The 25,957-nt window shown below is 34.1% G+C and overlaps 1 protein-coding gene across 3 annotated transcripts in view; it reads left to right on the top strand.

Moving 5' to 3' along the window:
- Positions 1-763: 763 nt before the first annotated feature.
- Positions 764-25,957, top strand: part of LOC148306567 (uncharacterized) — a 79,102-nt gene continuing 53,908 nt past the window's right edge. For 2 of the 3 annotated variants that reach the window (XM_088264788.1, XM_088264786.1), the window contains exon 1: positions 18,845-18,871. In XM_088264788.1, the coding sequence (XP_088120914.1) occupies positions 18,860-18,871 (12 nt within the window). In that variant the 5' untranslated portion in view covers positions 18,845-18,859. Of the gene's footprint in view, positions 945-1,695; positions 2,195-18,844; positions 18,872-25,957 lie in introns of those variants that run through there. The other variant, XM_088264787.1, reaches the window with a different exon arrangement.

Raw genomic sequence — 25,957 nt, 5'->3', positions numbered from 1 at the left:
TTCCGTCTGATCACTTTTAAAATATTACTACGTGTATAATACGCTTAAAGATTATTCCGGCCTTCATACGGCTATATATTTAGTATCAAACAATATTTGTTTTCTACCAATTATTTTTTTTTGTTTAAACGAAATACAATATTTCTTATTATGATATACGCAACCAATAAAATATTTTCAGATAAGTGGCTCGTGTTTTAAAATACGAATTAAGTTATGGTATTACAAAATGGGAGGCTGAACTTAGATTCTCTGGCTCAAAGTCCACGACGTTAACTATGAGACGACAACCCGTTACCAATTGTCTATATTATATGTTTGTGCTGCTTTACAAGTTTATATTTTGATTATTTTTAATTTTGTAGTAATTATCTTATTTTGTTGGTATTATTCATTATTTGATTGAATGCTGATGCATGTTTCTTAATACTTTTATAAATATGATTTTATTTTATACAATAAACAAGGAACCTCATTGAATGGAGAAAAAAACATTTTTATTTATTTGTTCAACTATTCATGATAATCCACGAATGGAAAACTTCTTTACTTTTTGTAAGTAATAACTTTTAAAGTGGGTCAAATTATGAACAGTGTGACGTGGCGCGGCGAATTTTCCGAATACTCGCGCCGAAATTCGACCACCACCGCCACCGAGTGGAAATTCGCCTCCGCTCCGCGCTCCGGTGCTCGGCGCGGCGCGGCGCGGCGCGGTGCCCGCCGGCCGCAGGACGCCCGCGTCCGCGTCGCGCCGCCTGCGCTCAGTCGGTGTCCGGCCGCCACCAGTTCATCTCGTTTCGTGCGGCTTCCCAGCGGAACGTCGCGACCACGCGACTTTCCATAATTTCCCGAACTTGCGCGTACTTTTCGGAAACTCGTAAATTGCAAACCATTTTCTGAACATAACACCGGGTAGCGTGTTGGTATAAATCGTGTTTGACAAGGTGGGCTTATCACTGCGTGATCGTGACATTTTTTGTGTTTTATTTATACGATTATCATGCGTCTATATAATAAATATTCATTGTGGTGTTTGCAATATTTTAAATTAGTTTTTTTCTCACTTCAATACGTTAGTTCAGGTAGCCGTATATCGGTCACGTTTCATTTATAATGATTGTTATGGGTGTAAAAAATCGCAATAAAATTGCTCAATCTTTGTCGGCTATTTTTCTAATATAATATGAAATTCATTTTGAGATTACGTTGTCCCGTTTTTAGTACCCATTCTTATTTTATTGATTTCTTGTCGTAATAAGTCTTTTATAGAAGAGTTTTTTTTGTATTCTCATTTTTTGCCATCTCACTTTTTTCGCTTTTTTATTGAGTGGGCGACAATTCGCCTTTACGAAGTGTTTCGTTACCTACTCGTACCGTGAGTTGTCATTACAGTTATTTGTCAATGATACGAATTCAATTTTTATAGCACAAATTAGATTAGTTTATTATTTAGACCCATCAATCATGGCTTTCTTAATTAGCTTATAATCTTATCATAAAATAAAGTAAAAACATTTCTCGTTCCTTGCGTTGTTGATTTACCACTCGAAGTGGTAATTTCGTATTTTTATTATTTCCTCGATAAGCTCGTATATTAGTAACGTCTGCTGGCTGCGGCTTCATCTTACATAACTATGTGTATACTTACCGTTGATCAAAGCCCAACGATTTTATTTACGTGTTTGATTTTTCAAGAAAAATAATGGTCGAGTGTTATTCAGACGCTAGCTGTTCAAATATATTCTTCCTTCAGTACAAACAGTGAACATTCGTATCAAAAGTGCGAGAGACGTAAATAAACATTTTGATTCACGCAAACATAAATGTTTATTACATCCATAAATCCGTTTATTTTGTTGTGATCGTTCAGCGTTTACTCTGCACCTAGAAGTGATTTCGCGGTTTATTGACGTTTCTGTAATTTATCCCAGTTTACGCGGAATAGTATAACCTCCGATGCGAGCGTTGTTTATGGCGCTACAGGTGTTTCACTCTTAATTAGCGCTCTAATTGAGTCTTACCAACAGTGAGTGTGGTGACAAGTGATAAATTGTGAACTGTAGTGGTCGAACTGTGCGACACCTGTCAGCGGGCAGCGGGCAGCGGGCTATATCCGAAGTCGGGCGCGAGGTACCCGCGCAGCGTGCAGCGCCTTGCAGCATACGCCGGCCACCGGCCCTGAACGCCAACACAGGTAGGCAGGATACTTGACATAGGACGCTCTCAACACTGTCCCATGCCGAGTGCCAGACGGACCTTACCACCTACGCGTAATTTACTAATTACTTCGGAGCTTTTACAACTTCAATCTATAACAATACTCTGAAACGCTTTTTAGATAGGTACCCAAAAGCTATCTCAAAATCCGTGTCTTTCTGTGTATGCCACAAACTTATCAAAAGCGTCCCAAGTTACAATTATAATGAATCGCGTTAAAGTAGCAGTATGGTATAATTTTTTTTTATTTATAAAAACAGCATATTACATACTTATACTACCGATGAACGTAGATAAAATATTAAAGATGACAAATAAATGATAGTGTCACTCCAGTCATTCTTTTCAATAAATGCAACACACGAGTACCAAAACTTATGTAACATAGCCTTGATTCGAATGAAACATATCGGTGTTTAAAAGGTAAACAACCAGGAAAAACAATAAACGTTTTTTTATTTTATTATTATTTGCTCCCAATTGATTAGAAAGTAAATATAAAATTAGGTAACAGAACATTGTGTTTAATGATTTTATGTTTACCTCGTAAAATCTGGTGGCAAAACATTCTAAAAAAATCTCTCCTGGATATTTGACGTCTTGAACTTACGATTGTTTACCTCGTACTAACAAATATTATTTTAGTGTGTATTTTCATATTTTCTGTTAGGTCCTCATTTAATCCCCTTTTATGTCCCTTTTTATCTACTTAAATTACCCTTTCTTCTCCCAGATAACTGTTATGGTAGGTAAGAACTTAATTTTTATTCCGAGAGAAACGAACCGAATCGCACTTAGCATTGCTGTACTCCAACCCGCCACTAAATAATAGAAACAACGGTTTTTACTTCACAACCAAACACTGCTTTGTTTGCGAACCGTAAATTATCAAACATTTAGATCCAAGTGCTTATTTTTTGTAAATTTGCTACGGTTCTGCGGGCACGGTACTATCATTCCAGTCATTCGAGGTTTGTCGCGTAAATTTCAGTAGCCAAAAACTAAACCCCCCGACAATGACTCACGCATGAAATCCCTCAAATGGTTCTTATTATATTATACATTATACACTTCATTCAAGTCGTATTTTAATAACGCCACACTCTTCGACTTTCTAAAAATCGTGGGCAGTAAATTCATAAATGTAGCCTCGTAAATGTGTATTTTATGGTCTGGATCCGAGGATAAATACGACCAGCCTTTCTTGTACGCGAACTGATACTGAAATACATTTCTTCTCGTAAATATGTCATCTTACCTTATGTGGCTCACCTTCAGTATCAGTAGTACGGACACTTGTAATATGGCTGACCTTTTCATGAAAATAATCCTCCGTCACCATATAACAAGACTCGAGAATTAAATCAAAATTGAAAACCATTTATTTTATTGTATTAATATTCAATATTCTTTCTTTCACTTCTGACTTTCGCTGCTATGCGTCTTGAAGATGTTCGCGAATATTCGGACAAAACTAAGAAAGTAAAGAAATCGTGATTTATGCATGTATTTAAATGAAATCGAACGGATTTTTGTGAGCTACCTTATTCTGTTTTACTTATTGTTCGTGTTTCTCGTGAACTGACACCTTTGGTTACTTCCGGTACAGTCGATTTCCGTTTATGTCGATCTATTTATTCCAACATTGATACTCGAGACCTCATTCAATTACCGGTTAGAGAATAACGCACCCTTCAAAATATAAGATTTTCAGTCAATTAAGGAAGTGCTTTATTTTGTTAAACGAAATGTTCTGTTTTGGTGTTCGATAAAAAAATACATACCCACATAGTTTCAATTGATAGACAGTCAGGCACGTTTGAAAAGAACGGTTCCTTTCCGGTGTCTTCCTTTGCCTTTCATTGGACTATTTATGTAAATTGATTTTCAGTCTATGTACCGTACAAATAAGTTGTCGGAACGTACTCGAATTATTACGTGTGTAATGAATAAATAATGTATGTTCTATATTGATTGTTCATCGTATCGCTGAAAGTTACCGTTAAATATATTATTTCCCAATATTGTGTACGACAAACCAAACGCGTCAACAATAAAGCCATAATATTATTCGCAGTTGAATTGTTTTTCTCTCAGCTACCAGCGGGCGGTGGATTATTAGTCTTCCAATATGCCTCGGCAGATTGGATCAGATCAGATATATCGACGAATAACCCACGGGGCGATGCATTTACTCGTTTTAATGGCGTCATAATCGTCAGCGGTCGCCTTCCCGCGGGGTGTCTATACTTGCGCGCGTAATACCTGCACTTATATTTCAGCAAAACTCGGCCTCAAGGCTCGCTCGGACATGCTTTCCACACTATGTGCTAGAAATAGAAAGGAGCAATGCCGATCATTTCGCAATCTTTTTTTTGTAATAAAAAAAAAACTCATTTGCCGTTTTTGAAACCCTAAAATTGCTTTATATTATACTTATATAATATGTAATGTGTTTTATAATGATAAATCACAGTTTTGAACTCACCTTTTTATAACGATTTCGCTAATAATGCTCATTTTTTATTGTTTCGCTCTTAATAAAACCTGCTTTATAATATAATAATCTATATAGGTAAATGTATATCTGTGCAATTGTTAAGGATGAGGCTTAATTGAATAATGCATAATATCTCTGTAGCAGCTTTCTGATCCACACTACCAAAATATCGTTACTTTAGAATTGTATCACCACATGGCTCATGGTGTCGAAACAGTGGCTGAGTGATTATTTGAAGAGTGTTTTAATGAACATTCCGATCTGACACAGTGAGGCTGAACATGTGCCCGGCGTATCAGGAATGGGCGTCTCTCTGTTTGTGTCAATATGCGACACTAATAATTGAATAAACGATAAAATGAGAGGTTATCGATCGATTGGTAAATACTATTCAATTGAATCTGAACCATAATGCAAGTAGTTGATAAGATAGTCTAAAATGATGCTTTTTAATACGGGAGACAGAGTATTTTCGGCTACTTTACGTGACTTATTTCCAAGATATAAAAAGTACAGCGATGTTTTATGCCAATGTGTGTTTTGGTGCCGAAGATTTTTCAAGACGATAATGGTTATTTTAATACATAAATAACACTGTACTCGGGAAATAATAGCTATTATAAATAATGATTCGGCGTATCTAAGATTAGCTTGTTATCGCACTCAAAGTGACAACCGTTCTGTTCTAGTTAAACACGTTATTTTAAGAACTCCTTCGTACTTAGATAACCAAGCTGTCACGGAAACTATCGTTATAATAAATAATATCCAGACTTCCGCTACCTTACTTTGTATATACCCTTTGATGTGACTTTTTAAATGACTGAATTGTACAACTTGTTATCCGCTCAGGTCAGCGTATTGGGTGTCGACTGTAATGGTTTAATGTTTTAATTGTTTGTCCATCTGTAGATTGACATCACGAAAGCGTGTATGGTAACCTGATGGCTATTATCGAGTGGCCACGATGCGACAATACACTCGTGGCACAATGAGCGCGCGCCAACGCGCCTCACCATTGGAATTCTAATAATACGAGACAAAGCATAACTCATTTTCCGTGCCTATTGTATCTGCGAACTTGATTGACTTTATGTCAAAGTATGAATTTTAGCAAACTCATTTACATTATATGTGTGTGTGTATATACAAATATATATATATATATATATATATATATATATATATATATATATATATATATATATATATATACACAAATATATATATATATATATATACATATATATATATATATATATATATATATATATATATATATATATATATATATATATATATATATATACATATTTATATATGTATATGTATATATATATGTATGTGTATATACATACACACACACACACACACACACACACACACACACACACACACACACACACACACACACACACACATACATTAGTACATCTGTATGTGTATGTATATAATATAAACTGGCCCCTGAGTTACCAAAAATAAGAAGAAGCTACATAAGGTAAGAGGTAGCTTTTTGCTCAATGGCCAAAATCACGATTGTTTTTTTGGCTACTGAGCGAATCGTGTGCAGACGGTAGGCGCGAGCTTCCGCATTAACTAACTAATCGTACATTGTACGAGGAGCTTTTGAAACTATGCTCGCCTTCATTTACAAAGCACCTGAGACTTACTTTTAATTGGACACGTACGCAATACAGCTTCTACATGTGACGTGATTTAAAATGATGCGAATGGAAATTTAACTACATGCTTGCATGATTAGAACATTTGCAATCGCTGATTTATTAAAAATACTGGTTTGCCATAGCAGAAGTAACATAAAATAAATTATTTTCAATTTTTTCGTATTGTCAATATTTTGTCGGGATTCATATATTGCAAAAACTAAGCAAGCCTATTTTAAGTTTTTTTTTACTAATTACCTTATGAATTAGTGTTTATATCAACGTTTAAACTTTAAACTGAAATGTAAAGGCAATATTATAATTGAATTTTAAGAAACAAGTTCATAAAAGTTTATAGTTTTCAATTCTTGAGCTTTGTTAATAATACACGGATTGACCTCGTCACTTTTCGATATGAGGGTTTAATAATTTATCTACTCATGTAGAAAGTAATGAAGTCATCAAAATAAGTTTTAATGATTAAAGAAAATACTTCGTTTTTTTACCACTTGAGTGGTAAAAAACGAAGTGTTTTCTTCGTTTTTTACTCAAGTTGTAAAAAACGAAGTGTTTTCTTTAATCATTGTAACATGTCTTACCACAAAGTTAATGCCGAAACAATAAATAAAATAAGTTTTTGTATATTTTTGTTTTAAATTTCTTCTCTGTCTGATCTCATTCCTGCGGATTGGTCTGCAGTAACAGATAACATCTCCTTCGCCATTCTAGTCTATTTTCCGAAACCCTCTTCAGCTCTTCATACGTCGAGCAGCCCATGTCCTCGTATAAGTCTGTTAGATATTTGCGGCGTGGGCCTCCTATGACGTTTATTCCCTCGATCGTCTCCTCTATTATTATGTGGGGGAAACCCTCTTGTCTTATTATTACATAAAAAGGTTTTTTTTAAACTAATCTTCTCTCCAAATCGGCATTTTTAAAATATATCGTGTTACACAAAATGCCGATACTTTATGAGAATGTATGACGGAGACGCGATTATTTATTCGGAGCGTGTCCTCTGCGCTGAAGGCTGACCGTGATCATCTTATGTTAGCCGATGTGTGCCAACGCTGATTTACATTTAAATGCCCATCATGCGCGAAGAGGTATCCACACCATCACGTCTGGTCGCCGAAACTTGTCACTGACTCGCCGAGCGCAAAAAGTCGACAACAACTCCATACATTTTTTGTCACTGTAAATGTGTAAACGATAACATCAGCTACTTTATCATAAGTATTTTTTTTAATGAAAACACTACGCGAAAATGCAGTAGCTACATAATTTATTAAAATCTTCCGGCAAGGACAACCGCAGTTGAAACATTCTCGTTGCTATTACATGTGTAATTGAAAAGCTGGCAGTAATTTTATTTGCGTTTCAATTAATATTCTTCAGTTCATACAGATATTTTATCAATTTATTCCTGACATGTTTTAAAGTATGTACGCAGAATGTTCCTCCGTGCATTTTTTTTCAAATCACGATGTGTTTACTGTCAAATTTTAGATTTTGTTGTTAGCCTTGAAATTCTTCATAAATTTTATTCAAATTTGATTCTCTATTATAACACCTTTCGTTGTTATTCAATCGGGACATACCTGCCTCACAGTTGACGTTAATTTTTTAAACATTTTTTTCATTGAAGTAACTCACTATCTACTGATGACATTAAACTGTCAATTATGTTCTATTCCTAAATGCTTACTTGACTATCCGTCTCGATTCTCAATCAAGGCTGACGACGAATGTTTGGGTTCGCATTCTCCACAGCTACAGCGCACTAGCGACAGTTTGTCTGGCCAGTCAGAACAGAATAATCACTTCTATTTGAAATTGCTGTACTTGATATATGATGTACTTTCTTACAGCCTTAGTTTCTTTCAATCCACACCACGTTTTATAAAATACGTAGGTCCATTTGTCGAACAATACTACATTTATTTTAAATGTTTACTATTTGAGTTCATGGTTATGCTCACTTTGACTAGATACTAATCACTACTGGGTTATGGTAGATATTGTTTACAGTTTGTTCCATTGTAGTATATACGCAGTAATGACGTTAATAAGCTATCTCGTTAAGTTGCTAGATTTACATATTTTAACGTGTTTTGTGTTTTGATATGCTACCACGTTAAGTAATTAGACATACTTCTGTTAAGCTTCCGGGACTAATGTAGCAATACTTTTTTAGATTGCCTTTTTTAATGAATTTTTGTTATTAAAGTTTGCGTTACTTATTTTATTTTTAGCACTCATTTTTTATTACTTTGAAATGCAGTTTTTTTATATTTCCGTATGCATTTTATTTTGTCCGTTGTAATCATTATATATTTTTTAAGTATTTAACGACTGGATAGCTGTTAAATAATAATCCGTTCCGTATTTTATCACTTATTAAATAACCACAAGGTACAATGTTGTATAACTAACTGTAATATTGAAAAGCCTGTCAATATTATATGATAGATATATTCATCAGGATTTACAATACGTAATACAACTAGTTGGTTCAGGATCTCAAATCCCTCTGACACGTCCACCCTGATAGCTAATAGCTATACAATATTAATATATTGAAATTATAACGGATGACATATATGTGCGATGTCCCGTTTCCTTCGAACAGCGTCGCATCGGTCATAAAGATAATTGCTGAAATCGATCAAATGAATTTTCTAGCGGATTATCTTGTATCTGCTAGTGTACTTACATATTTCAGGTTCTCGCTGACCATACCGACCATACTGACTTCAACTACTCAAATTCAGGTTACAATATATCATAAAAACTCATCATTTCGAAAGAGATCGTTTATACTTTATTACTGCTCGGTTTACATTCTTCTGTGATTGCACTCCATTGCACGCCACACAAAAACGTGCGGTTCTAGATGAAACAAACGCCCTGCCGCCTCTTAGAGCAAGATTTCATACTAAGAATGACAGGGAAAACATCACCGATAAAAGATAAAGAAGAAAATTTCAATGAAAGTGCCATATGAGTTAAGTGAAACATTAATCCAGTTTTCAAGCACTAGATTTGCTTTTTTTCTTCAATAAATCTCGGGCGTCGGATGTTCAAACGGTGAAATATGGAAAGAATGGAAGGCTGAGATAAACATTATCAATAAGATAAAGAATTTTTAAGTTAGTTAAGGCATATAGAGCGAATGATTGATAAACGAACGGCACAACAGATTAACGACGCATGTGTCTAGAAGTAGAAGCCAAGTTAGGGAGACGAAGATGAAGAAGGTGGACAAGTTATAAATCGGAACATTCGGCGTTCAAGTATAAGTGAGATACATAGATGCGAAACAAGCGAGGCATACCTGAAGACAGAATAGTAGAATTGGATTAACTCTGCGTACTTACGGGGTAGTGGAGTTTTTTTTAAGTTAATAATAAACACTAATATTTATAACTATGTAGCGTGTATGTATCATAAATACCATATTATTTAAAACAATTTATCTCTTTATGAAACACGAATAATTTTATTTATTCGTCGATAAAACGGTAAATAAATTATTCGCATACCATTACACTAGTGTAGTATCAAAATGACGCATCCTTTTTTATGTTCCTGATTTGCATACACACTATTTGAATTCATTCACATTCGGTAAAATGAATATGTATATACCGTCACCGATTCAATTATTGATTGCATGACTAATCTACTACCATTAATTATTCGCAAACCGTAGAACAATGTTTTTTTGCGCTTGTCTGATCTGTAAACATCATTGAATTCCCAAAGTCTGGCTCTGTGAGGAAATCTGAGTACATACTGTTTTATACATTTTTAATTTACAATAATATTTGCATTGATTTTTTGCTGGAATTCAAACATCCTAATATTCAAAATAAAATACGTATATTACCAAACATATTTTTGAACCAGAAATGATTTTTGAAATCAAGTAGTGGTGTATTAAAGTACAATAAAAAATATTACTGAAATTTTTAATCCATTTATTAGAATTTTTGGTTGTATATTTTTCTGGTTCGTATTGTTTATTTGTGATTGAAAATAAAACACAGTTTTCATAGCGTTAAACCTTAAAAAAGTTTTCTATGAGGGAATGATTATTTCTTTCTATATTATTTAATAATTACTGACAAATTAATAATTATCCACAACATTTTGAGTGTGTCCAAATACTTGTTCACAAAATCTGGATTATCTCCAATTACAGGAGTTATTTTCATATTATTTTTTGACATCTCATCAAAGATGAAGAAGAATATGGAAGTCTGGGTATTTACGGGGCTTACGACCGTCATAGGCTGGTTTAAGTGATCACTTTACACACGTGTAACATTCACCAATTCTACCCATTATTGACAACCACACTACTCAAATTCTTGGAAGTTCTATATATATGAACCAATTTAGAAACCTTGTTCATGAATCACTAAAACTTCACTAGAGACATCTATTGGTGAGATGTAAAGAAGCTTTTTATTAAGCAGAAACTCTTATATTAGTATGTGAGATCCGAATCCCGGATTATAATCACACACATGAGAAACGCCAGAAAATACCATTTTCATTTTTATTATTAAGCTTATAATTTGACCAGATAATTTATTTACAACATTTTGAGTTAAACCTATGACGGTCGTAAGCCCCGTAAATACCCAGACTTCCATATTCTTCTTCATCTTTGATGAGATGTCAAAAAATAATATGAAAATAACTCCTGTAATTGGAGATAATCCAGATTTTGTGAACAAGTATTTGGACACACTCAAAATGTTGTAAATAAATTATCTGGTCAAATTATAAGCTTAATAATAAAAATGAAAATGGTATTTTCTGGCGTTTCTCATGTGTGTGATTATAATCCGGGATTCGGATCTCACATACTAATATAAGAGTTTCTGCTTAATAAAAAGCTTCTTTACATATCACCAATAGATGTCTCTAGTGAAGTTTTAGTGATTCATGAACAAGGTTTCTAAATTGGTTCATATATATAGAACTTCCAAGAATTTGAGTAGTGTGGTTGTCAATAATGGGTAGAATTGGTGAATGTTACACGTGTGTAAAGTGATCACTTAAACCAGCCTATGACGGTCGTAAGCCCCGTAAATACCCAGACTTCCATATTCTTCTTCATCTTTGATGAGATGTCAAAAAATAATATAATAATTATCCGTTTCAACCATTCCCTCTCCCGATGGCAGATGTTCTTATAAGAGAAACACCAGTTACTAGCTAGAGTTTACTGGTAATTGGTGCATATATTGTATTTTCCTTTTATAATATAAATAGTACATATTTACGTGTCTTTGCGTTATGGATAATAGTTATAATTTTTTACGAAAGGTATTTTAGACTGCCAGTCGTTGCGAAGTCACAGCGGCCATTCATGATTTGATGACTTTTGACATGTTTTTTGCGTTCTTATTATGGATATCCCACACTTTCACTGATAATCCACACAAAAAATAAATGTCGTGAATAGTACATACACTAAGTTCGTCAATATTTGAGTAAGTATCTACCTAAATTTAGCCACCTACGTTATTTTTCTTCACTTTCAAATGTATACATTCATCACCACGTCGTTTAGGTATTGTCAAATCTCTTGCCTTACGAATTGTGAAAAAGAGACATTTAATGTCTTAAAAAATCCGTGTCCATTATACGATAGAATTTTAATATTACGATCCTAAATTAAAATAAAAAAATATTGGTAACTGTTCAAATTTTCTTTTTACTTTTATTTTCCCGAGAATAATATCCTTCCTACATTTTTTTTTTATAATAATAATTTATAATAATACCCTCAAACATTCTTTATATAACCCTATTGATGTTGTTTTTTTTACTATAAATTGCAATTTCAAAATTTGGAACTGGTCGCAGATAGATGTGGTGCGATTAGAATAGGATGTTGACAAATTTAAGGTTATAATTGACATGATTAAAAAAAACTTATTTCAGTATTTTATCATGCTCATCAGCCCATAACTGTCGGCATAGTGCAGTTCCTCACTTCCGCTTCTCCACGGTACTGAATAGAGAGGAAAGTCTATAGAAATATAGAGATAAAAGAAAGCCACGCCACTATGCCTTTGCAACAACACTCAGTCTTTGCAAACATTCTTCGCTTCTTCCACATTCGTGTATCTGCTCATACACACTTGCCTATTATTTAGACTCCTGATTTGTACACTTTCAAGTATTTAATCATGGAGTTTCCCTCGGTCTGCTGCTTCTATTTCCAAACACATTCGCTTCATATTTATTTTTACCGCTTTTTCTCATTCGTTCCACATTTTCAAACCATTTTAACACACCTATCCTAATTTTATCGCTAATACTAATCTCAGCCTTGTATAAGTTTTTTATTTCACCAATGGAATAGCTATCGTACATCGTTTTGCCGCATACTCGTCTGAGTGATCGCATTACGACTGCATTCCGTTTTCTTTCATCCCTCTTTACCAATTTTTTTTTGTTTCACTTCCAAAGATTAGGTCATTCAATTATTACTAACTAAACACTAACTAACCATTACGCCGCTTCCCCGTAGGGGTTGGCAGATAGAAAAGAACGCAACGCCAGCCTGTTTTCGCAAACAATCTTCGCCTCCTCCACATTCATGCATCTCATCATACATACCCGCTGACTATTCCGACTCCTGACCACTCACTTTCAAGTACTCTCGTTTTGTCACTCTGGTTTTGGCATTAGCAAAGCTAAAGGGGTGAATGAAACACGACTCTAATCCCGACTCAGACAGTGTTAGCGCTACTGAGTGCCGCGCGAGACTTGCACCTATCGGTCATCTCTCCACTTGCACTATTGTTGATTCCGTCGTCAATCGCGCTGGATCAACCAAATCGGATTGGCGATCGTGTTACACTATGTATTCATGTCTAGCTTCAATAACAATATTATAACATATAAGTAATATAAGTTGCGTTTCAAAGCTGCACAAACTAAGTTTCGATGATAGCCAATCTTATAAGTTATCTGTTTTAATAACAATTTAAATGTTCATTTGTTCAAAATCTTAAATCTCCTGAAGTTACCCACATATTGCTTTGAATTTATTATTTTGTCACAACGTTACATTAAAAAACACGCGTGTCTTTATCTATGTATATAAATAAATAAATGAATGTTATTTATACACTTTGACATATTTTAACAAATATGAAGAAGGATATGGAAGTCTGGGTATTTACAGGGCTTATGATCTGTCATAGGCTGGTTATAACATCGCTTTACACACGTGGAGAAACGTTATTTAGTCCAAATTCTCAGATATTCTAAAATTAAGTAATTTAACCTAAGTCGAAATAAATTTTTACCTGTGGAGGTAAAACAAGTTTTAAAAAATGTTTTCGGTAAACGTGATAAACAGCAACACACGCAATACTAATTATTGCTCATGTGGATAGTATGTTTCTTGATAGCTGCTAAAATATTATAAACCCACAATCATTGTAAAATTAAACATGTTAGAAATGCATGCTATCTCTTTTCTTTATTTTCCATTTAGCCAGACTGAGCCACAGCAACGAGTGGCCGGCTATAGCTAGTTTATAATAAAATACAATTTATAATCCGATATACAGGTTATGCGTGGATTCAAGTGTTTTACTACACAGTTTTTGTTACATTTACAAATTTTCTTTGTATTTAAATCAGTTTCTTTATTCTTACGATATTATACGAAAGTTATCTCCCGGTTATGCGTCAGTAATTATAAAATAAACAAAACTTACGTAATTAACAAGTATGGTTGTATGTTGAAGGATATGCAATTAAATCGCTATAGTAATGCCATAAACGTCGTAATATTATTTATCGTCCATTGAAAATCTTGATTAAGGGCTTAGTTGCTAATTACGTTCATTACATTCTTGTCACTATCGATTTCTTTTCAATGGGAATTTTCATGTTGTACCATAACGATGTGTTTATCGTCACTTGTTCAGAAGATTACGTATCATTCGCCGAGAAACCATTATTATTCGTATCCTAGAGGCGTCGTTACAAATAGTTTAAGGCAATTTTCTGTTCCGTTAGATGTCCAATCGTATGTCGGGAAAAATTTATGCAATTTTACGTTTATATCGGTAAACCGAGTGACCGAACGACACTAAACTATCGACACACTGCTCCCTCTTTTCAATCTACCTGGCTTCCGGATAAACAGGATCCGGAATTCTGTTCCATGTCTTTCAATATACTGTTTTGGACTCAAAAACATTTTACTTTATTTTAATTTTTTGTTGCATACTACATTAATCGCTATTTTTAATTGGCCTATGTTAGAATTAACCTAAAAATTAAATGTCTTTTACTGTTATTAATTGAAACCAAGTAGTTTGTCGAACGCAGTTTTTTTTTAAATGTACGAGTGCTTTTTTGCAAATCGGTAACAGAAAATGCTGGGATTTATTCGTTTGGTTAATAGGATTACTTTACAAGCATTTTTCCGACATTAAACCAGTACGGCCTTCGAAAACTAAATGCTAAGATGTACTTATTTTAAGGCTTTTACAGTGACCTACATATTTTGGTTAAAAAAAACTCTTTACTAAGTAATTGGAGTATTTCATAACGTGATTAATGATATTTATCATTGTGTTTCTTCACTCTTCTGTATAGCTGTATCTCGTACTATTTAACATTAGACTCGGACCATGTGCTTTACATTAATTGCGATGTTCATCCATACCATATAAACGGCTCATTGTTTTTGTCTCCTAATCATCTCCGCAGCTTTGTTCCAGTTGTACCACCAAGGACATGTTTACTAACATAATGCCTTTCCTATTGTCCTCTCGATGTGGTAGATATCTTGCTTCAAATAAATATCCCAATCATGTTAGATAATTTGGCAGTGTGGTAATATTCTACGATTGATTTGTATTGTGAATAATGAAATTAATCGCAATTGTATATCACTTGGCTGGCTTTGTATCAATACGATGTGGTAATTTGTTTTGAAATAGCCTTTTATACTCCGAACTTGCCTACTTATGAGGATAATGTACCTAGGTACCAACCACTTGTTGAGTAACGTCACTTACGTTAGGCGTTTTTTTTTAAATATATTTTTGAACGCGTTATTTCAATAAAATCTTCCATGTGAAGAGGTATCGCTACGTGTTGTTGCTCATCATTTTTTTTTTTAATAATTAAAATTAAAGCATTGAGTAATTACCTTCAAGAAGAATTGCAATTATCTTTGTTTAATGTTCTTTTTTATTGGTTGATAAGATCACCATACAAAGATTTTGTTTTGGTTTATATTATTTGTAAAAACGGAAGGTTTATGGCTCGCATATATCGTAAACAGACAGTTTTTCCTATTTTGATAATAGTATGATAAAATTGCTTTTTATTAACATTCTTTCGATTTCAGGTCAATATTTGGTTAATCTTACTTTGACATAAGTACTTGTAATGTTATATGTAGTAGTAGTTCGGTTTTGGAATCGCGTGAAAACTGCTGCCCAACATTCAAGCTGTCACAATTTAGTCAAATGTTTTACGGAATATGTATATACAATACATTTATAATTTTCCTAATATCCACTGTCCGGGAATGTGGATCAATATTGTTCCGTTTGAACGTTAACTATTCTTACTGATGATGTTCAAATCTACGTCATCAAGTACATTATTTACCAGGATCAGAGTAATACACACATGAATAGACGTATAAAGCGATGACTTCAATAGTACGCCGCGTATTTTAACGCGATGGGCAACCAAGAATGTCCCAAAAGTACATATGACAAATAAGTGGGAAACCATTGTGACACTGTATGAGCCTGCTGACAAGTTATTAACCTCTCCCGTGGACGTGTTGACCTAAAGGTTGCGTCACAATTATTAATAATATACGCGAGCTTAGTAATGACCGCATAATAATATTATAGCGCTCGAATTATTTTGGACATCTCACTATTCTAACATTCAACACTATCTTTTAAACTAAATTACTAATATCTACTCATTCTTGGCATTTTGGAACGACATCCGACTCGATGTTGTCATTATGTAGTCATTTACTCGGTTTTTCGTAGAATTTAGCATGTGGAAGTGTCAATTCATAGTATTCAACAATAGAATTTTCGTTACCCAGTAATTTCATTGGAACAATGTTGTGTCCACGTCGATACGTAAGGTCCGTATGTATTGACCACTCGATCGATGTCAAGGTATGTGGCGGGGATTCGTAAACATTCGCCGGTGAAAACGTGTCCATGGTTATTTGTATTTTTCATTTCTTATTCGGTATTGTTTGAATGTGTCATTTTTTCAACGCTCGCCCTGGCGAATACCATATCTGTTACATCGCTCACTCCTTTCAAGAACGTCATAAATCAAAAATCGTCAATTTTGAGTTGTGCATGTTTTCGTAATGCCCAGAAAATGTACTATATCCCAGCAAAAGAGGCATATTTTTAACTTAATATTTACCCGCTACAGGGCAGAAAGTGTTATTTTTGCATTTTTAATAAAAGGTATTGTTTAATTATTTTTTTAAATATACTAAATATTTTTCAAATGGAGAAAAAATATTCAGGTTTTACCTTAAAAGATCTGTTGCACACTAAAAAGTTAAATAAGTGGCTTGATATTTATTTTTAAACATTGTATTTTATGTTTGAACTTTAAAAACGTTCTCCTGAAAAATCAAGTTTTTTGATTTATGACGTTCTTGAAAGGAGTGAGCGACATGTAACATGACTTGTGTTGTCAGGCTCCGTCACATTTGTTTTTATGTATTCGACAATCTGCGATGCTATCTAGAAACTTTCTATTTAAAAAAATCTAAATTGTATTCTCTCTTCTTATACTATTATACCTGAAAACTTTGTTGGAGATGATTTCCATTATAATTTCTATGAAAACGTCACATTAAAATAATATGCTCGTTGTCTTCGCAAGATCCGCCCGAAAAGATGTATACTTAATTCATCATTTTAATTCCTGAAGCAGAACAATAAAACATTATAATCTCATTGTGGATATGTATTAAAGGTAACCTATTCACAAATTGCACGTTAGCCGAGCGTTTCGAGTACATACAGGAACGTGTTATATTATGTACAAATGTAGAAGGATATGGGAAAATACGTAATGGTAATTTCGAGTACCTACAAACGATCGTTGTATAGGAAACAAGTGAAACCGCTACCCGTGGGGATACCGCGGATCCAGCGGTGATTACCGGCTGCCGCGATGCGGACCGGACCCATTGTTTCTTTTCCGTCTGTTTTCTATTTTAGCAGAGCAGTGCGTGTTGGTTCCGACACTCTGTAAAGCATTTTCGTCGCTGATGTTCCGCTTTTTCAATCAACGCGGGACAGTGATTAATCGACGGCCCGAGATTCGGCTACAGGTAATCGTGTTCGGGCTCTCATCATCATACTATGTACAGATCGCTGACAAATAGTAGGCTTAATGCGAGACCTGTAAAAGGAATACTTTTTGCCGACCTAACCCATCTAACGATGACGCGCCATCTAGGTATTATGAGGTCACAATGGATAACTTCTACTATAACGTAATGTACAAATTGCCTTCATATCTCAAAATAAATTCGTACAATATTTTCGCACTGGCATCTCGCTAATGTTGCTATTAATCATTTAAACGAATGGTTCTTTTTGATAGTTCTGTAACCATAACCCATTTTTTATTTTATTTTAATATTGTATGAACTAATAATCAAAGCCAGCTTAAACGTTATTTTACGTCTGTAGGCGTTATGTCCTAGATATCATTACGTACAATTCTTAATGCGTAGATTCATTTCGCGCGTACACACGTGCTTCCATGTTAATTATGTATTTAGTTAAACCAATTTCGACCACACGTTTATTAAATGCTGTATGAGTATTATGAAATGATAAATGTATTGCGGGGAACATATCGCCTTTCAAGAACGTTATAAATCAAAAATCGTCAATTTTTAGTTGTGTATGTTTTCGGAATGCCCCGAAAATGTACTATATCCCAGCAAAAGAGGCATATTTTTAACTTAATTATTACCCGCTACAGGGCAGAAAGTGTTGTTTTTGCATTTTGAAGAAAAGGTATTTTTTGATTATTTTTTTAAATGTACTAAATATTTTTCAAATGGAGAAAAAACCTTCAGGTTTTACCTGAAAAGATCTGTTGCACAGTAAAAAGTTCAATAAGTGTCTTGATATTTATTTTAATACATTGTATTATATATTAAAACTTTAAAAACGTTCTCCCGAAAAATCAATTTTTTTTGATTTATGACGTTCTTGAAAGGAGTGAGCGATATGTAAGTATAATAGTTTTTCCGTCGAAAATGTCTTTTGTTAATTTTGATATTTATTTTATCCGGATTTTTCTTTGCTTGCAGGTAAGCAATCGATGAGAGTATTTGATCTTGATGCAGCCTTAAGAATCACTACCTTCAGAACCAGACGATAATGACCGCATAAAAATGGTAACCTCAGTAGGTATCTCCTCATACTAACTTAATAAAATATCAAACGTCCTAACATTTTGCTTTACATGATTTATTTCTCATAAATTATCAGTATATTTATTTTGACACCACACAAAAAGTGTAGTCACACAAAATTACATTGGAATGATGCGTTGTTTGTTCGTAATTTCACACTAAAGGTTGCTACGTCGTAATGTTTGTTTCCCACCCATATTTACTATTAGACTTCTTACGATTTTATTATCAGAATTGTTCATCAACGTAAGTTAATTTATAGCATGGCATTCCGTGGAGTCTCTGAATTCAAATTAACTATGACGTCAGTTATTTGACCTGTAAATGAATCATAATAGTTTTTCTCTTAGCGTACATTTTGCATAAAAATTACCGAATATCTACACATAAATATACAAGAAATTATCAATTTTGTGTTTTGGTACCTGTTTTTTTTTTTTTATCATAAAACGAATTCACCGAAACATACGATACAATTTCATACATATTTATTTTATCACTTACTTTTTATTTTCGAAATATATATTATTTAGAAAATTGGCAATAATTAAATTGTACGACAACAAGATTACCGCTAATCAAATTTCATTAATGTACGCATCAATAACCCATCATTTTTATTTTTAAACTAATTGTTTTTTTTTACTATATGAAGGATTTCTAAAAAAAATCTTTAAAAAAAATATTACTACGTCAATAAAATTTGATTCCAGGTAACGTATTTTTTGTAATTTTCGATGATCTAATTTTATAGTTTATTATCTGTTAATCATGAAAATAAATATCCATGAAAATATTACGTTTTATCCACCTCAAAATGATGAAGTCAAGTGTGGAAATTCTGTTTTCAGAAATATTCATATTCATAGTCTAACAAAACATATTACCGTTTAAATAGGACTCTATAATAAACTAAAACATACTGTTTGTTCTAATCAAAACTCCCGAATTTTGATTTCCATTACCTATTTTTGTCCGCCTCCGTAGTGTAATGGTCAGCATGCTCAGCTACCGTTCTAGAGGTCCCGGGTTCGATTCCCAAGGGGGGTAAAATAAATATAAGTGAATTTTTCGCTGTAATATTTATTCAAAATTACCATGGACTGGTACCTGAAGCGGAGGGCTGATCACCTTTCCTTCATATATAACGATCAAGATAACACTGCGTTTATATGAAGCAGTGCCCTATGCACCATTGAGGTGCGGATAAGGGTTTTATTATTATTATTATTATTACCTATTTTTAACTTTACTCCGACGCTTCATACACTGCCTTTATTAGAGCTCCCAACTTATTTGCACTATTCTGTATATATATATTTTAATGATTTATCGCTAAACAATTTTACGATCGAAAACCTTCATCGTTACACCGAAAGGGTTTCTAGATTTTAAATTGCAAAATCCTTCTTCAACACTGTTTCCTGAACTTGCGTAAATTTTCGTAAAGATTGTATGGCCAGTTGTGTATCGTGCGTTTAGTTTGATTTTGTAACACGTCCCTTAGTGGCGGAAATAGCACCGGATTCTCGGTCCGCCGCCCTCCAGTACACGCGGTCCAGCCGCCGCTACCCACACTGCGGGAGTGTGGTGCTTTCTTCGGTATTGCCCGTCTCCTCTATCCTCGCCAATTAATTTAATTTCCACTCTGCGTGACGTCACGGGAGGCGTTACTTCGTGAAGGTAATTTCACCCGGGAAGAATAAGCGCACGAATACAGTTTCGTTAGTTTGGTGGACAGTGACCACATTACCTATTTATTGTGTATGTGTAACACGTATACATCACAAAACTGTCATGGAACTAAAAAGGGGTTTCTTCTAGATATGATACAATTTTGCTTATTATTTTAATGCCATAAAATATGAAAATTTCCTTATAAAATGTCACTGTAAGGTATTTTTTTAATTACCTAACGTCCAAGTGACTCTGAAAAATAGCTACGGCTTATGCAACACCGCTTATAATGACCCAATTAATATAACTTTTGCAATAATATAAAATGTAATAGAGGGCAAAAAAAAGTATTTAAAAAAAAAATAATAAGGCGGATGGGGTTGGTAATAGAAGCAGAAAAAGATTGAGGAAAACTGAGCATAATTAAGTATTTCAAATATCTGAAAGTGGTCAGGTCAGGAGTCGGAATAATCGGCGTGTAGGTATGTATGAATGTGGAAGTGGCGAAGATTTTGTGCAAAGACAGATTGGTGTGGCGTTCTATTTTCTTTGCCTACTCCTGCGGGGAAACGGCATGATGGTTAGTTAGTTAGTTATACATTTTATTTATTAATTACTATTTACATAATGAATATTTAATAACACCAAAGTATTATTTCGAACCTTCGATTTCATCAAATAAAAGGTTGTTTTGCACCACGTACGGCGTATCACAGCGAGTTATTTTCAATTATTTGTTATTATTACTATCAATTGCCGCGTATCAATGCGTTACAGAATTCCTTCCCTCGCGTGAGACGTGCGTATGCGGTGTCGTTAGGCCATCGTGAAAGTTTGTGTTTTTTTGTGATTTCCTAGTGAAGAGAGGGGAAAAACATTGAAGTGAATTAAGCGAGATCCGGTACAAAGCCTTTGGTCGTATTTGGGTCACGTAGAGTCCGGCAGATGCGTCTCAAGTGATTCCGTGCGATACAGACTCGATCGAGGGCCACGTTTTTGATACATCGTTTATACAAAATGTCATATTTTTAAATGGTTCATCTTATGCAATAATAATCACTCACATAAGTACCTGTACATTGATTGTTAGACTTTTCGCTATCGTTTTGTAAGCTACAATGTACCGTGAATCGTTAGGAAGAAGTGACAAATTTAACTTATTGAAACAATCGTCTGTGTTTTTTTAATTTCATATTAATGCACACTTATAGATTTTTATGCATTAGCAATGAGAAGAATATTTTAATTCTGTGGTATTTATAATTATTTTTTTCAAAAGAAAAGAAGCGTGGCTTCATATGATATAAGAAAGGCTACACAGTACACTGTGATGCAAATTCAATATCGACCGATTTAGAATTTAAAATATTCTCAATCAAATTAACGTCTTATTACAACCGCTGTCATTTTTAAATTACGTTTAACCTAAAAATATTTTATAATCATAAATAATCACATATCTGATGGAAAAAATCTTCGTTGTCACCCCATGCCGCTGAATCGGCGGTGAAAATGCTATTTTTACACATAATAATAACGGTAAAAACGAAAAATATCATAGTAAGTATATAAGTATTGAATAAAATAACAACTAAGTAGTATTATTTTATAAAATGCAGTTTCGCCAAGAAATCTCAGCGCAAAAAATAAAAATAAAAAACAAATACGTATCGTTTTTATAAATAAGTCGGCCAAAAATGATATTGAATTTTAATTTATTATTAGATTAAAACCAATATTTTTAGCTTTTCCACTTTTTTATTTGACCAGCGACCGGGTTTCGTCGTTACCGACATCATCAGACTGGTCTGATGATGTCGGTAACGACGAAACCCGGTCGCTGGTCAAATAAAAAAGTGGAAAAGCTAAAAATATTGGTTTTAATCTAATAATAAATTAAAAATGCAATTCCATCACGAAGTGTCAGTGGATAATATAAATATATTGAATTTTAAATAATTAATTTTATTAATGGTATGAAAATAATAATGATACCGGTTGAATGGATATTTCGTTATGTATTCTCAATTTTGGGTACTTTGCCAATATTTTTTTTTATATTTCGACATTATCTGTGCAATAAGTAATAGCTGGCATAGATAATGTCTCCGGGCCAGGCGCAAGTACCGTGCCGCGGATTCGCTCTCGGCCAGCGACCAGCACGGCAGCTCCGCGCCGAGCGTGTTCCGTGGAATTAGATTAGGCTCGGGAGCTGATGAGCGCGGCGCGTGACGGAATGTCGCTCCATCTCTCGCCGTCATGTCGTCTCATCTATTGTGATGCAACACTATCCGCTGGCCACTTCGCATTAGACCCCTGCTTATGGTATACAATTAACCCCCCTATAACGTTGAGATAAGTACCGCCTTGTCGGAGGGAACGTTATTGACGGTAAATATTTTTTAAATTGTTTTTTAAATTTTATAATGACTCATTTCAGTAATTTCCACTGGTTAATATGAAAAAAAACAATTTGAAACATAACCCCCTTATAAAGTTCCCTCCAATAACGCGGTATCTATCACAACGTTATAGGGGGGTAACTGTACTGTTTTGATGATAAAAAGCAATTCGCCTCTTTGTGACTTTTAAAAACACCTCTTACAATAAGAATGAAGCAAATAGATCTTATTAACCATCTCTTATGCATTTTTGACATCTCAACATAGATGAAGAAGAATATGGAAGTCTGGGCATTTACGGGGAATACGACCATCATAAGCTTGGTTAAGTGATCATTTTACACTCGTGCAACATTCACCTTTCTACCCATGATATTGACAACCAAACTGCTAAATTTTTGTAACCCTAGATATATTGATTAAACTCGTTCATGTGAGTTCACTATCTACATCTATGCTGGAATAGGGATCTCTTATGCATTATATAAGGCAATGACCCGAGGCATGTCAACCTTATCACTACAATAAAAGCGAGAAAAATAGAAGGGAACAGAGGAAGAAGAACACCGAGAAGGAGTTATATGGAGCAGTTAAAAGAGAAGGCAGGTGTCTTAACTATTAAATTGATATATTTTGTAATAACGTATTAAATTTATTGTGGTGCCCATTTTCAATGTAAAAACCTGGGCGTATATATAATATGTCAAAGAAATAAATAAATATAAAATTTTAGCATATGAGTGAATCTATATCTCGTCAATATATATGCAAAGACAGAGTTGTGTAGCGTTCTATTCTCTCTGCCTACCCCAGCGGGGAAGCGGGGTGATGGTTAGTTAGTTAGTTTTATATGTAGTCCAAGATTTCTTATTAATATGTCACTAGAAGAAGAAGAAGAGATGAATAAGTTATTTGTATAGGAATATGGGAGTTTGAGGATTTACAGAACTTACGATCGATCATTAACTGGTTTAATCAAATTTTTGGTTTTATCAAAAATCCGTTGAGATATTGATGAACTTTTTTCCCTGTAATCCCCTTTCGGGTTAAATCCAGTATTTGTGAACGAATATTCGACTCTCAAAATATTGTTAAGGTAAAAATACATAGCATTAATACCGAGGTTTATCGTTACCTCGCGGGTACTTTTCCATTTATGTACTGTTACATAGTATAGAGTGATCACATAAAATCTAATGCCTTTAAAATGCTTAGAATCGACACCTACTCATAAGTCTTCACATTTTGTAGGCTATAAAACGTATAATAACTGAAACTTCGATTGCTTTTGATAAAAATAAAATGAGTTGTTGGCATTGTTATTCTAGTGATAACTCGAAATTTATTCGTTTTAAGTCTATAATTACGCCCAAACAAGCAGTGCGATATAATAATAATTTCTTTGACGCTGTAAATCATCCAGCGTCTTCGAAATTTTTAACTGACCGAAATCACAAAACATTCTCCCATCTGTCATCTCGGATTAACTTTCATACCATAATGTTTATCTCTCCTTCGGCCCGGGGCTAAGTGGACTAGGTGGACCTCTCGGATAAATAAAACACTTCCGTTCATCGGGCATAATTCCCAATACGCGCTGCGGCTCACCGTCACCGCTGCAACTTCCCTAAAAGGTTCCGACCGCTCGTTATTCATACGATAATACTCAAACCGCTCTAATGTCCACTTTTACATCCTGTCTATCGTGTAAAGGGCTATTTAATCTGACTTTAAACTGTTTAATAATGTTCTCTGTAAACCTTCCCACGTGGGACGGAGTGGCCGCCGGCCGGTGGTAAACTTAATTAGTTCCTGCGGCTTATAGGCGGAATAAACATCGTTTTATTTGTTTCTATTAATTAAAGCAGTTCAGTCTTATCTCGGATTATATAACGTTAGTACTTAATCTATTCTGAGATTAATTTACCCGAGAAAAAACGTGATTAAATATGATTTTTGTCAAGAAAGTTTTTTTGTTTTAGCATTAAATACATCTTAACACATTTATTTTAGCAATATAGTCGCTTGGGAATATCATATTTATGGTGGACCAGTATTGAACTGTTGGACAATCCCGCGCTTGTCCCAAATTTGGTATATGTGCGTATAATATACATAAGTATGTAGGTATATTTAATTCAAAATTAATTTTGTTCAAAATTGTATATTCATTAAAACATCTTCATATATAATTCAGAAGTCAACTTATTGGTTAAATATAGATTAAAAACGTTCCTCATAATAATCTAAACGATTGTGATGATTTTATTGTACCTTCCTTGAGAGCCGTTCATTTTTTACCCCCGTTTTAATATTATATTTACGTTATGATGGATGGTACGCTTTAATCAATTAGTACTTTTTTTCAATAGTCATTCAGTATGTGCACCAAGGGATATATATATATATATATATATATATATATATATATATATATATATATATACAATATTTTATAAGGCTTTCCAGCGGAGTTTAGAGCAGGTTCGTGTTTAAACATCGTGGATTCGCCATTCTTGTCATGATTGAAACATTGCATGAACGTACGAAGTACGATATCTTGCCTGAACGAGTGGAACGAACTATAATGAAGACATTGATACAGGAAGTCCTACAAGTATTTAACACTTACCTTCCTCCCCTTTTCTCAGCGTGCAAAATATAGGCACACGCAATCAATATAATACATATCTCGGTAGAAATTAATTTTGAACCGCGATCGTGTCCAGCTTAGAAAATCTAGTTAACGATCCGATCCCGGAAGGTTCTGAAATTCATAAATTGAGTGATAAAGGGCATGCAGGTAGAAGGGAGTTCACGCTTGAAGAAAGGCTGGCTGCTGACACCGTACTACGGAGAGCTATTGCTAAATCACGCTACATCAAATCAATTGCGTTCCTATCTTGTTATGAAAATTAAAGGCTTAAGGTATGATTTCCACTAAGACCTCACTTTGCGTCGTAGATACATTTCAAAATATCGCGACGCAAATGGAAAC

The sequence above is a fragment of the Brachycentrus maculatus genome, unplaced genomic scaffold (assembly GCF_059751285.1).
Source record: "Brachycentrus maculatus isolate JH-2025_06_01 unplaced genomic scaffold, ASM5975128v1 h1tg000238l, whole genome shotgun sequence".
NCBI lineage: Eukaryota > Metazoa > Arthropoda > Insecta > Trichoptera > Brachycentridae > Brachycentrus > Brachycentrus maculatus.
The sequence above is the reverse complement of the archived record's forward strand: the minus strand, read 5'-3'. Positions and strand labels throughout refer to the sequence as shown.